General features: G+C 36.4%; 1 gene segment (V, D, J or C); it reads left to right on the top strand.

Annotated features, from left to right (window-relative positions):
• The first annotated feature begins 10,503 nt into the window (after positions 1 to 10,503).
• LOC110324168 lies at positions 10,504 to 10,954 on the top strand. The segment is given in 2 exon segments: positions 10,504 to 10,546; positions 10,626 to 10,954. Coding segments are annotated over 2 exon segments (372 nt in total).
• The last annotated feature ends 2,072 nt before the right edge of the window (positions 10,955 to 13,026 follow it).

Genomic DNA, 13,026 nt, shown 5'->3' with positions numbered 1-13,026 from the left:
AGAGTGAGACTTTTGAGGTTATTTTATTAATAGAAAATATATTTATAATATTAATTCTCCCATTACTCTCAATTAACTTCAAGTAGTGTACCATGCTACACTACTGGGCTATAACATCAAATTTTGATTTATATATACACTTTACATAATTTTCCTTTTGTGAATCCTCTAAAATCTATGAATATTTTATTACTGTCCTTGAACCAGGTAAGTCAAGAAGAGGGGTACTATGGATGAAAAGGCAGAAATAATTTTTATATTTTACTCAAATAAATGATATTTTAATGCTGTATTGCTACAAATTTCTTCATTTAACGTCTGGCATCTGTGTTAGTAACTGGTATCTTTTAAACTTTCACTCAAGAACTCCCTATTTATCAGGAGGTCAAGCAAATAAAGTCTTCCTCAGCTTATGAAAAGCAAACCAGCCCTGATCTTGCAGCTCTAGCAGAGAATCTCAGACATGGATTCTTGGGCCTGGCTATTCACTGATTAGCACTGGACACAGACCGTTTACCATGGAGTTGGTGCTCAGCTTGAATTTCCTTGTTGCTCTCTAAAAGAAGAAAAAAGATAATGAGTGTGGGAGAGGACATGAGTAAAAGGGAGTTTGGACATGTGTGACAGTTCCCTAATTCTATGTGTTTGCATGTGTTCACCGTGAGCTTCAGCTGGTGAAGTGTGCAGGTGTTTTATTGATGTCTGAAGGATCCATGAGACTCTCTTGTGAGTCTTCTGCATCTACACCAAGCAGCTTTGACAGGCACTGGATCAAGGATACTCAAGGGAGGGGCCTGCAGAGAGACTTGGGGACTACTAATGGCAATAGTGAGTACTAACAGATGCTTTCAACGGCTGACTCGCCATCTGCAAAGATGAAGAACATTGTGTGTCTGCAAGTGAGAAATCTGAGAACTGAGGACCCTGCTGTGCACTACTGTGCAGGACACCCAGGGAAGAGACTACACTGTGAGAGCGGACAAACCTCTTCCTGTGTGCTCAGAAACTACAGAGTGTGATCCTCATTTACAAAGCACATTTTACCAAAGTGATAATAAGTTCATCATAGAGTGACCCCCATCTGGTACTGGAGTTGCCTTCTCAATTGGAGATTCCCAGAGATCCTTCCCAGATATTCCAGTCTGTTAGACCTCTATGATTTCACTGTAACATAAAGGAGTCCGATTTTCATTGTGATCTAAATAAATTGATATTTACCACAGGACCAAATATTAGAAAATCATGTATTGGCACCTATAAGGACAGAAATGTACATGTTATAGCCACTGGAAGTAGATGTGAAGAAACACAAGTATCCTGGAGAGACGTACAGTGAGGAGGCTGAATGGGACTTCCTGACTAGCACAGTGCTTGTTATCAGGGTGGAGGAAGAAGAAGGAGAGAAACGCCACTTGTCCTATTTTACTTCCTATTGCTGCGATAAATAACAAAACAAACGCAGCACAGTTTTGTTTGACTTACCTTTCCCTATGCCATATCCCATTCCATCAGCGTGGAAAGCCAAGGCAAGGACTAATGGCAGGAACCTCAAGCCGTGAACTAATGCAGAGACCAGAGACGAAGTCTGGTTACTGCCTTGTTCTCCAGCCTGCTTTTTCATATAAACCAGGACAATTTTTGCCAATGGGATTGTCCACAGTATGCTAGTCCCTCAAACATCAATTGATAATCAATTAAAACACAATGAAATTGCCTACCTGAAACATATAGGTTGAGTGTTCCTCTTTTAAGAAAACCATCTTATGTAAATTTGACAAAAATATAACTAGTACACTACTGCATTTTTGTTTTGATGAATTGTCTGATTGCAATATAGACATTTTAACAATATTTCTATTTTTAACATCTAAATGAAACATTTTTCCAGTTTTGCTTACTTTAATAACTTTGCCACAATCATTTATAGTTTCATTGTACATATATTTTGCTCCTTTTATTTTCAAATTTTATTTCATTTTCATGTCAATTGAAATTAGAACTTTTTCATGCTTTATTTTAAAAAATAATATTGATTTATAAAAATTAAGCTATAGAGTAAATCATCATCTTTATTAGTTGGTTGTACTGTCTAGTAAATCATTAAATACTTTCTCTTTTTAACTTTTTTCTTTTTTTAATTTGGATTCATTATAGTTTTTATTAGATATTTTTCTTTATTTACATTTCAAATGCTATCCTGAAAGTTTCTTACACCCTTTCCCCGCCCTGCTCCCCTACCCACCCACTCCCATTTCTTGGCCCTGGCGTTCACATGTACTGGGGCATATAAAGTTTGCAAGACCTAGCGGTCTCTCTTACATACATTTATGTCACCTGAGGTGGAAAATTGGTTGTCATTTTCCAATTTGAATGTCTTTTACTTTGTTTTTATGACTTATTATCTCGTTTAGAATGTTAATAACTGTACTGATTAATATCAGTTTGGGAGGTATATTTATGCAGTCCCAGATTGAAGAAAGTTATCCATTAATCAGTGTTCAGTTGTTTTCCAGCATGTGGTCATTTATGACTTGAAAATATATAATTCAATCCATTTCCCTACAATTAACATGATTTAATTTTTCATTGCTGAAAAGTCTGAAGTATATAGTTAATTGTATATCACTAACCATTAATGTTGATTTTGTTTCCCATTACTAAATTTACTGACATGAAAACAAGAAATATCAGACTCCTAGGACTTTAGAGAATCCGAGGCTTTAGTCCAACACTGTTAAAAGGGAGCAGCTCTCATCAGGATGTGTGAAATGCAACGCAAGAAAATTGTCATGCACATCGAATTTAATGCTTTTTAAATTCTAAATAATTAATCTAATGGTAACTACCAAAATTACACATGAAGAAACCTGTGCACTTTTTATGATTGCCAGAAGAAAGGGAGGCAGACAGGAGGTATCACAGGCAATCCAGAGAAGTATACTGATGAGCGCAGTCTCCATGGCTTCTTAGTTGCTAAAGGTTGAACAAGTTTCCCAGTTTATCCAGTGCTGTGGAGCATACACTGAGAAGGCAGCCTGTGCAGCAGCTGTGGAGGAAAGCTAAAAACTGATTTCCTGTGTGCAGAAATTGTCTTTCTAGAATATTTCATGTCCGCACATTTCAAGGGATACGTTTTCTATTTTATTTGGAAGAAAAAGAGCCACACGAGTCCCAGATTTTCCTCAGAGATGTTATAAAGAGAAGGCTTATTTTTTACATATTATCCTTGTGCGTCATCTTATCCATGAGTTCTGGTGTTATAAGCATGCACTGTCATGGAGTATTTATTTGCTGTGACAAAATAAATGAAGGATGTTCAACATACTAGAAAATCACTTTATCTTCCAAATTATATTTCAAATTTATATATAAAAAGTGTATTATCTTTATATCCATGTTATAGAATAAACAGAAATTGTGATTTCCATTGTAATTTTTTGATATTATAGTAAAATTACACAAGTTTTCCTTCCATTTCTCTTCTACAAAGAACTTTTTTGTAATCTGTTCTATTTCAAATTTATATACACACATATATATGTATATGTAATACATATAAATGCACATATAAATGCTAACTATGGAAGATTTACATATATATTAAATGTAAAAAGTAAAAATACAAGCTGCTCAGTCATATAATATGACTAATGATTATTATAATTTTTGTGTTTTTTGGTACTGGAAAACATAACAGTGTACTCTTCTCCCTAGACTATTTTATAAACAGATTATATAAATATATATATAATTAATGTAATATTTATATAAATATACATTCTAAAATAAATTATATAAATTCAGTTAAAGAGCTTCCAGCTCTTATGTTGCCTGCAATCCTATAACTAAGGTTTAGAATTCACAACTCTGCATTTTTTATGTTATGGCCTACAGTAATGGTCTCAAGGTATTGCCCTTAGAAGTTTCCTCTATGATAGGAGATAGCAAAATATACATGTGAGTATAAGGATAAATACTTAGAATGTATTTATAGATTATGCTATTTGGTAATGTGGCAGGCATAAATTTTCCTCCAAGATGTATGATTTGATAAACCTTTGGTATTTGCTCAGTTTCCAGTACAAGGCATTATTTCCCTCATATTGAATGGACTTTAAGTCCAAATGATCATTTTACATCTGAAAGTGTTAGTATTCTTAATTTTGTTTCCAATATCTTTTCTAGGAATTGGTTTCATAAAAGCTTCTAGCATCATTGTTAACCTCATCTTCTACAAAATATTTAATGAATAATTTTATTCTTGAAGAAGTATTAAAAAAAAACTTCCTATCCCACTAATCTCCAAGTTTCCCCTTGTGTTCCCATCCTTCCATCTAAATAAATGCACATGGAACATGGAATACATACACACCCCCACACATATGTATAGGAGCATATATATATATATATATATATATATATATATATATATATATACACACACACACACACACTATGCACACATACACACACACGAATCTGTGTGTGCGTGTGTTTGTGTGTGTGTGTGTGTGTGTTTGTGTATGGGTCACTGTGTCTGTCACTGTGGGTCACTGTGTCTGTCTTCAATATACTCCAGACTTTATTGGAATTTAATAGGTCTCTTCAATTTTCCATCTTCTGGTCAAGATCCAGAACAACTCCCTACAGAGAGTGAACTTAATACCCCAGTATTCTATTGCAAATGGATTTGATTCTACACATCAGAAGCCATTAATGTTAAATAACATATTCTAATTAGTGGTCTTCTTAGTAATCTCTGCCTGACTGTCTCTTATCTGTGAACACTGCAAATTCCCCAAAGGTCTTAAGGTAGCTGAATTCTCTCTTGTTTAAGAACAATTGTAAAAAGCTTTATTCTTTTAGGATGCAGTTTTCTGAATCCTGTGTAGTAATGCATTTCAGTTCATAATTGTCTTCCCCACTGATGTTATCTTTAACATAAATTAGTATGAACATTAAAATCTCTGATTCATCTGCATTTTCACTGTATAACATTTTTTGTAATACTTAACTCTTCTTGTTTATACTTGAATGGTATTTTATTTGGAATTTTACATATTGGACCTTTTATACTTTCATCCAGTTGATCTGACAAACTCTTTTACCTGTTGTTTCACAGTGCTTCCAGAAGCCTTCACTGTGGTAAAACTTGCATACTTGCATTAAAATGAAGCATCTTGGTGTGTATTTCAATTTTATTGTTTTTTATTTCCTTTTCTGCCAAAACTTAATTTAGACTGCTATAATACATTTTCTTTAATGAATCATTTAAGGATTCCTTATTTATTCCTTTCACTTATTGACTTTATTTTGTTGTTGTTGTTGTTGTTGTTGCTGTTTAGACACAGGGTTTCTCTGTGTAGCCCTGGCTGTCCTGGAACTCACTTTGTAGATCGGGGCTGGCCTTGAACTCAAAAATCTGCTTGCCTCTGCCTCCCAAGTTCTGGGATTAAAGGCGTGTGCCACCACACCCAGCTGACTTTATTTTTAAAAGGTTTTTACGCTATCTGATTCTACTTTAACTGCTCTCATGTCTTCCAATATAGTGTATTAATTACAGATGTGTGGAACAGGTACTCCCACTCATTTATCTATTCACTTTTTCATGGCGTAAAGTTTGCGATGTGGTCATTCCCTAAGTTCCTGAGTTAGAGATTAGTTGCTGGTCAAGTTGATTCCGTTTCGGGTATCAGTTGCTGAAACACTCACATACTCCTGTTTTCTCTCATATGTCAGGTTTAAATTGCAGCAATTTTGAACTCCGGTGTTGCTTCTCTTCTGCCTCCATGTTTCCCGAATTGCATATTGAACCATCTTAGCTTTCATGCTTGTTAGTACAGGGGACCTTGAGCTGATGGTGAGAAATGTTGCTCTGTGCGGATTGAATTCAATAAAAATTAAGTTTCTAATGGTAATATCATTGTTCCTATTCAGTTTCTTCCTGTGTATAAAGAGTGGACGGACCTCAAGCTTTATCAGCTTTGGTCTCTTTCCCAAGAATGAGATTAACACTGTTCTCTGGTGACATCCCAAGATCATCTGGTTTCTCTACAATGCTGGAACCTGGAGCTCATTCAGGTTGAAGGTTGAGACTAAGTGAAATGTGGTTCAGTGACTGGCCCAACTTGGGAACTATCTTAAGGGGAGGCTTCAAGTCCTGACACTATTACTGCTGCTATGTTGTGCTTACAGACTGGAAGAGTTCTGCTTCAGTATCTGTATTATGTTTAAAAACAGCAACATTAAACCCACAAATGGATGACCAGGACAGAGTGAGAGTCTTTGTCAGGTTCATCCCTAAATTGGATGTCTTTGTCACATCCCTGCCCTCAGTGTTCAGGGATCAATGCAGAAAAGTATGTAGAATGATTGTAAGAACCAGAGGATTTTCAAGGAAACAGTGTTTTACAGAAATAGCATGGAAGATTCACATATGAACTCACAGATGCTTTGACTTCATGAGCAATACATATAGAATCTAAGACCAGACAAAACCCAATCATGGATGAGGAAAATTGGACACAAGTTAACAATCTTAACAATGAACCCAATCATGCTTGTATGTCAGATTTCTACATTGTAGTGACACTGGGTGTATATCAACACTTCACAGAAGGCCCCATGATCAGGGGTAGTTTGACAACAAAACATGGACTTCATGCAATTCTTTTGTATTTGTTTTGTTTCTGTTTCAGTTTTTCTTTCTAAGTGGGAGAACGAACGTGAAAGTGAAAGTGGGTATGTAAGAAATGAAACATTTATGCATGCAGGTCCCAATATGATAAATTCAGTAATTATATTCATGTATCATATTGACATATAATCAGGAGAATATACAGTAGAAATCAGCAATATATTTCCACACTATCATCAGTGTTTGACATTTGATTTTCAACATCAAATATTGGCAAATAGCAATTTTGTATATCGAAGTAATTATCTGATAATTAATTTATGAATATAATATGGAAACAGAAGACCAAGCAATTAACAAGCTGACTGATATATTTTTTTCTGATTCAAATATTTAATGTATACTCATTAAATAATTTTGAAGTATAAAAGCCACCTATATAGTCTGTACTGTACGTCCGGGATGTGCAAGCCACCTATGTAGTCTGTACTGTACATCTGAGATGTGCAAGCCACCTATATAGTCTGTACTGTACATCTGGGATGTGCAAGCCACCTATATAGTCTATACTGTACGTCTGGGATGTGCAAGACACCTATATAGTCTGTACTGTACGTCTGGGATGTGCAAGCCACCTATATAGTCTGTACTGTATGTCTGGGATGTGCAAGCCAGCTATATAGTCTGTACTGTACGTCTGGGATGTGCAAGCCACCTATATAGTCTGTACTGTACGTCTGAGATGTGCAAGCCACCTATGTAGTCTGTACTGTACGTCTGGGATGTGCAAGCCACCTATGTAGTCTGTACTGTACGTCTGGGATGTGCAAGCCACCTATNGTGCAAGCCACCTATGTAGTCTGTACTGTACGTCTGGGATGTGCAAGCCACCTATGTAGTCTGTACTGTACGTCTGGGATGTGCAAGCCACCTATATTGTCTGTACTGTACGTCTGGGATGTGCAAGCCACCTATATAGTCTGTACTGTATGTCTGGGATGTGCTCTTTTGCTATTGCCTCCCTTTTCGAACTCAGACTCGAAGGATCTGAACAGACTCTCCATGGCTGAATTCCATCTTTTCATACTACATGTAACGCAGGCAGTTCAGGTAACATTTCTCTTCATGTCCCTGGGTTTTCTCACTTAGGGTAGCATATTCATGGCCATTCATGTTATCCCACAAGGCGGCATTTTCTTCACTGCAAGACCATTTAACAGTCTGTTGATAAATATTCATTTTCTTTATACATTCTTTCCTTCACAAATATTGTGATTAATTTCTGAACCTTTTTATTGCATCTTTGATCATTGTATATGTGTACACAGTGTGTTTTTTTTATCATATTCAAAAGTTATACTTTTGAATCTCACTAAATCTTATATTCCCACAACCCAGCTTCATAATGAGGTAAATTTCTTATCTTAACTCCTGTGAATAATCCTTCAGTGGTTGTATCTAGTGGCTTAGACATCTCAGTGACACAAGTTACTGGCTCTTAAACATATCCTACTAGTTGTTTGAGAGATGATATGATGTTAATTTTGGTCACTGAAAAGTTTGCACAACAATGTGATCATTCTTATCTATACTCACCCACTAAAATGTCTTTATCTTTGCACCCTCACCATCTCTGAACATCTCTATTTTCTGACAGGTTAACTCAAGATTTATGATGAACATTCCCTTGGGTATTTAATTTACATTTTTGGTGATGATTTAAAAATTGAAATCTTATTTAAATGTCTTTGAAAATACAGAAGTGTTGCTTATTACAGAAGTTTTGTCTATTTGTTTCAACTTTCTGTCTCTTTTTTAAAACAATTTTTTATTAGATATTTTCTTCATTTGCATTTCAAATGCTGTCCTGAAAGTCCTCTATAACCTCCCCGCACCCTGCTCCCCAACCCACCCACTACAGCTTCCTGGCCCTGGCATTCCCCTGTACTAGGGCATATATTCTTTGCAAGACCAAGAGCCTCTCTTCCCAATGATGGTCGACTAGGCCATCTTCTGCTACATATGCAACTAAAGACATGAGCTCAGGGGATACTGGTTAGTTCATATTGCTGTTCCTCCTATAGGGTTACAGACCCCTTTAACTCCTTGGGTACTTTCTCTAGCTCCTCCATTGGGGACCCTGTGTTCCATCCAATAGATGATTGTGAGCATCTACTTTTGTATTTGCAATGCACTGGCATAGCCTCACAAGAGATAGCTATATCAGGGTCATGTCAGCAAAACCTTGCTGGCATATGGAATAGTGTCTGCGTTTGGTGGCTGATTATGGTATAGATCCCTGGGTGGGGCAGTCTCTGGTTGGTCCTTCCTTCGATCTCATCTCCAAACTTGTTAACTTTCTGTCTCTTAAACATAGCCCACTAGTTGTTTTGGAGGTGATATTATGATGCTAATATTGTTTGTTGTAGAATATGCATAAAAATATGATAATTCTTATCTATACCCAACCAACAATTTGTTCTTAGCTTTGCATTCTCACCATCTCTGAACATCTCCCTTTTCTGACCACTTAGCCAAAGATTTGTGATGAACATACCTTTAGGTATTTAATTTACATTTTGGCAATAGTTTAAAAATTGGAATTTTATTTAAATATCTTTGAAAATACAGAAGTGTTGTTTGAAATATTTGTCTGTTTTGTTTTTGTTTTCTTGTGAATGAGTTGAGTGGCCTGTATGTTTGTATGTAGGCTCATAATCACATTATGTTATAAACACTTTCAAGTACCTGATGTCAAGTGCTCAGCACTGTAATCAAGTATTTGCAACACTAAATGCAATAACATATATGGGTATATGTCTACCCATATATGTGTATGCATGTACAAATAACAATATTTGTAATAATACCAAATAAGAAAGAGAAGATCAGAAGTTGGGGAGGGGGAAATTCTAGTCAAGAATGAAAATTGCAAGGGAAGAAATATTTTTTTAAAAATAAAACTCAGAACTTTATAAAGGTTTAGAATTTATACTAAAATGCACATTGTGCACTGGTCATATTTCCTCCATTACAACAACATATCCTTTCCTTGTTTCTATTCTTCCCATTTGACCATTTACTTGAAGTAGACAATTTCACTTCCATTTCATTACATATTAGCATATATAATTTTCTCTCACTGTAAAATATCTAAGGTCCACAATGAGAGACTCGTACAGTGTCTATGATTCTGAAAAGGTCTAAATTGCTTAAGAAAATTATCCTCATTCTTTATATAAGAACAAATTCTATTGTGTTATACATACAGCATAATTTTTTATTCATTTGTTGACACACATGCTTGGTTCAATAATTTAGTTCTTAAATAAAATGATGAATAAATAACCATTTGCAAGCAAATATTTCTGAGGCATGTTCACTTTCTGTCATTTGTGTGATATTTTAGTATGCAACCCTGTGGAAAGGCCATTATTATTTAAATGTATATGAGATAAGACTGCAAACTCTCATAAATGAGTTGCTTTTTTTTTTTTAATTTCCAGTAACCATTATCCTCATTGCTACTACCAACAATTTTTTCACTAAGACAAGTGAGTGTCTCAGGTTAGGATTCTATTTTAAAATTGAGATATTGGGCTTTGATATTACATCTAAATGGTCTGCACATGTCTCAAAGAAAGTTCCTCTGACAGAGTTAGGATTTTGGACCCAGGTATCCTGTTGACTGACTCAGGAGCACTCTAGTTTCTGCTTCTCCAGCTGGAATGTCCTTATGTAAGAAAAGCCATGCTTCATGAATATGCAAATCATATGAGACTGTGATGATAAATACAGGGATATCCACACCAAACATCATATGAGCACTGTTTTCTCTACATTCACTGAATCTCAAGGTCCTTACAATGAAATCCAGCTGGGTCATCTTCCTGATGGCAGTAGCTATAGGTAAGGGACTCCCAAGTCCCAAACTTGAGGGTCCATACACTCTGTGACAGTGACAATCACTTTACCTTTCTCTCTACAGGGGTCGATTCAGAGGTCCAGCTGCAGCAGTCTGGGGCAGAGCTTGTGAGGCCTGGGGCCTCAGTGAAGTTGTCCTGCAAGGCTTCTGGCTACACATTTACAGACTACTACATGAACTGGGTGAAGCAGAGGCCTGGACAGGGCCTGGAGTGGATTGGAGATATTGATCCTGAGGATGGTGTTGCTGAATATGCTCCTAAGTTCCAGGGCAAGGCCACACTGACTGCAGACACATCCTCCAGCACAGCCTACATGCAGCTGAGCAGCCTGACATCTGAGGACACTGCTGTCTATTTCTGTGCTAGACACAGTGTTGTGACCACATCCTGAGAGTGTCAGAAACCATAAAGTGCAGGAAGCTGCCTGGGAATGAGATTACAGACAATATTATCATGAAGATTTGCTTAGAAATAGTCATTCTGAGTGTTCCTATGTCTGCCTCCTCCTCCTCCTCCTCCTCCTCCTCCTTCTTCTTCTTCTTCTTCTTCTTCTTCTTCTTCTTCTTCTTCTTCTTCTTGCTGATTTGGAATCCCCATAGAATAGATTAGAGTNAATAGTCATTCTGAGTGTTCCTATGTCTGCCTCCTCCTCCTCCTCCTCCTCCTCCTCCTCAGAGTTCTATATGGTATTTGTCAACTTTGCAAAAGGGCATCTCCAATTGATGCTGATTTGGAATCCCCATAGAATAGATTAGAGTAGACTATAGTTTGACCAGTTCTTTACTGACATGTTATTGTTTAATAAAAGAAAAAGGATATAATGTTGCAATATATTATGAAATGGATATCCTTCAAATCTAAGAGATTTTTTATTGTTGCTGAACTAAACACAAATAAACTATATTATGAATATAGCAAATAAAATCCAAATCAACACGTGGACAAACAAAAACCTCTTTCATAATTGGTTGATGTGTCTGAAACAAGAAAAAACAGTTTTTTGAATAAGATCACTGTAAATTTGGGCATAGTTAATTTACTTCTCCTGTAGAATCTTATTTTATACCTCTAACTAAAGGTATTAATTTATCTAAATATAAATTGCTTTTGGTAGTAGTAGTCAAGTCTTTCATTATTTTGGGATTAGGGATGAAGCTGCATGCCATGCTGTGGAGCCCTCGGAGTGTGGAGTCTGCTGCTCTGGGAACACCTGGCCTCCTGCTCAGGTAACATTGAGGTCAGCGCAATGGGATCCTTAGCTGGACATGTAAGAGTTCTGATCCTGTCATCAGCAGCCCTGGGTGCTCTATCTCTTCTTTCTTGAGACTGAATTCATTTTTACCAATACTGTGTTAACATTGACTGGAACAGTAAAAAGTCTTTTCATATTTTACAGCTATATTAGAGGAAAGTTTACTATAATGAGGATGATTAATAAGTTTTAATTCATATTAAGTTTTAATTCATATTATTTTCAGATATAGCCTTTTCCCTCCACACTGGGACCATAGGGGAAGACACAAGAATATTAGCCTAACTGAGCTTAATGCTCCAAAATTTTCCATGATTTTATCATAGCATTTTTAATATGAGTAGTATTAGCAACTACAGAATGACTTTTACAATTAAAACTTGCATTTTCAATAGCTGATGAAAGTGACAAGGTAGAAAGAGCTTCAATATTTTCTTTTCCTAAATACAACTTCTTGAAGATGATCAACAAAATCCTAAAGAGTTCTGAAGATTTGTGTCTGATACCAGGAAAGAAGCCCAAAGGAGGAACTTTATTCCAATACTTTTAAGAGCTTTTGTATTAACCATTTGAGAGGGGGTAAATGTTTGAACTATGACTGTTGATAAGTAATTTTGAGAGAGGGGAATGTTCCTTCCTTTGGTTATGAGCATCAGTGAGCAGGCATTCATCTATTACTTACTGAAGCCAGTAAACGTATGGGTGGTGAGAATTATTTCATAATATCTTGCTAGTCGAAGGGTTTCATTTCATACATAGTTTTCATAGTCTCTATTATTCTTGAAATGAGATGACTCTCGAGACCATTCTCTATAATACTTTTTTGAGATTATCATCTATGGCCAATGGGCAGGATTTTGTCACATTTCACAAATGACTGAAAATTTGCTCCCTGAGAAGTTCCTTTGTTTCTTTTTTTTACATTTTTTATTAAATATTTTTTCATTTACATTTCAATTACTATCCTGAAAGTCCCCTATACCCTCCCCCGGCCCTCCTCCCCTACCCACTCACTCCCACTTCTTGGCCCTGGCATTCCCCTATACTAGGGCATATAAAGTTTGCAAGACCAAGGGGCCTCTCTTCCCAATGATGGTCAACTAGGCCACCTTCTGCTCCCTATGCAGCTAAGACATGGGCTCTGGGGGTACTGATTAGTTCACATTGTTGTTCCACCTATAGGGTTGCAGACCACTTCAGATCCTTGGGTA

This window comes from Mus pahari, chromosome 7, assembly GCF_900095145.1.
Source record: "Mus pahari chromosome 7, PAHARI_EIJ_v1.1, whole genome shotgun sequence".
Taxonomy (NCBI): domain Eukaryota; kingdom Metazoa; phylum Chordata; class Mammalia; order Rodentia; family Muridae; genus Mus; species Mus pahari.
The sequence above is the reverse complement of the archived record's forward strand: the minus strand, read 5'-3'. Positions and strand labels throughout refer to the sequence as shown.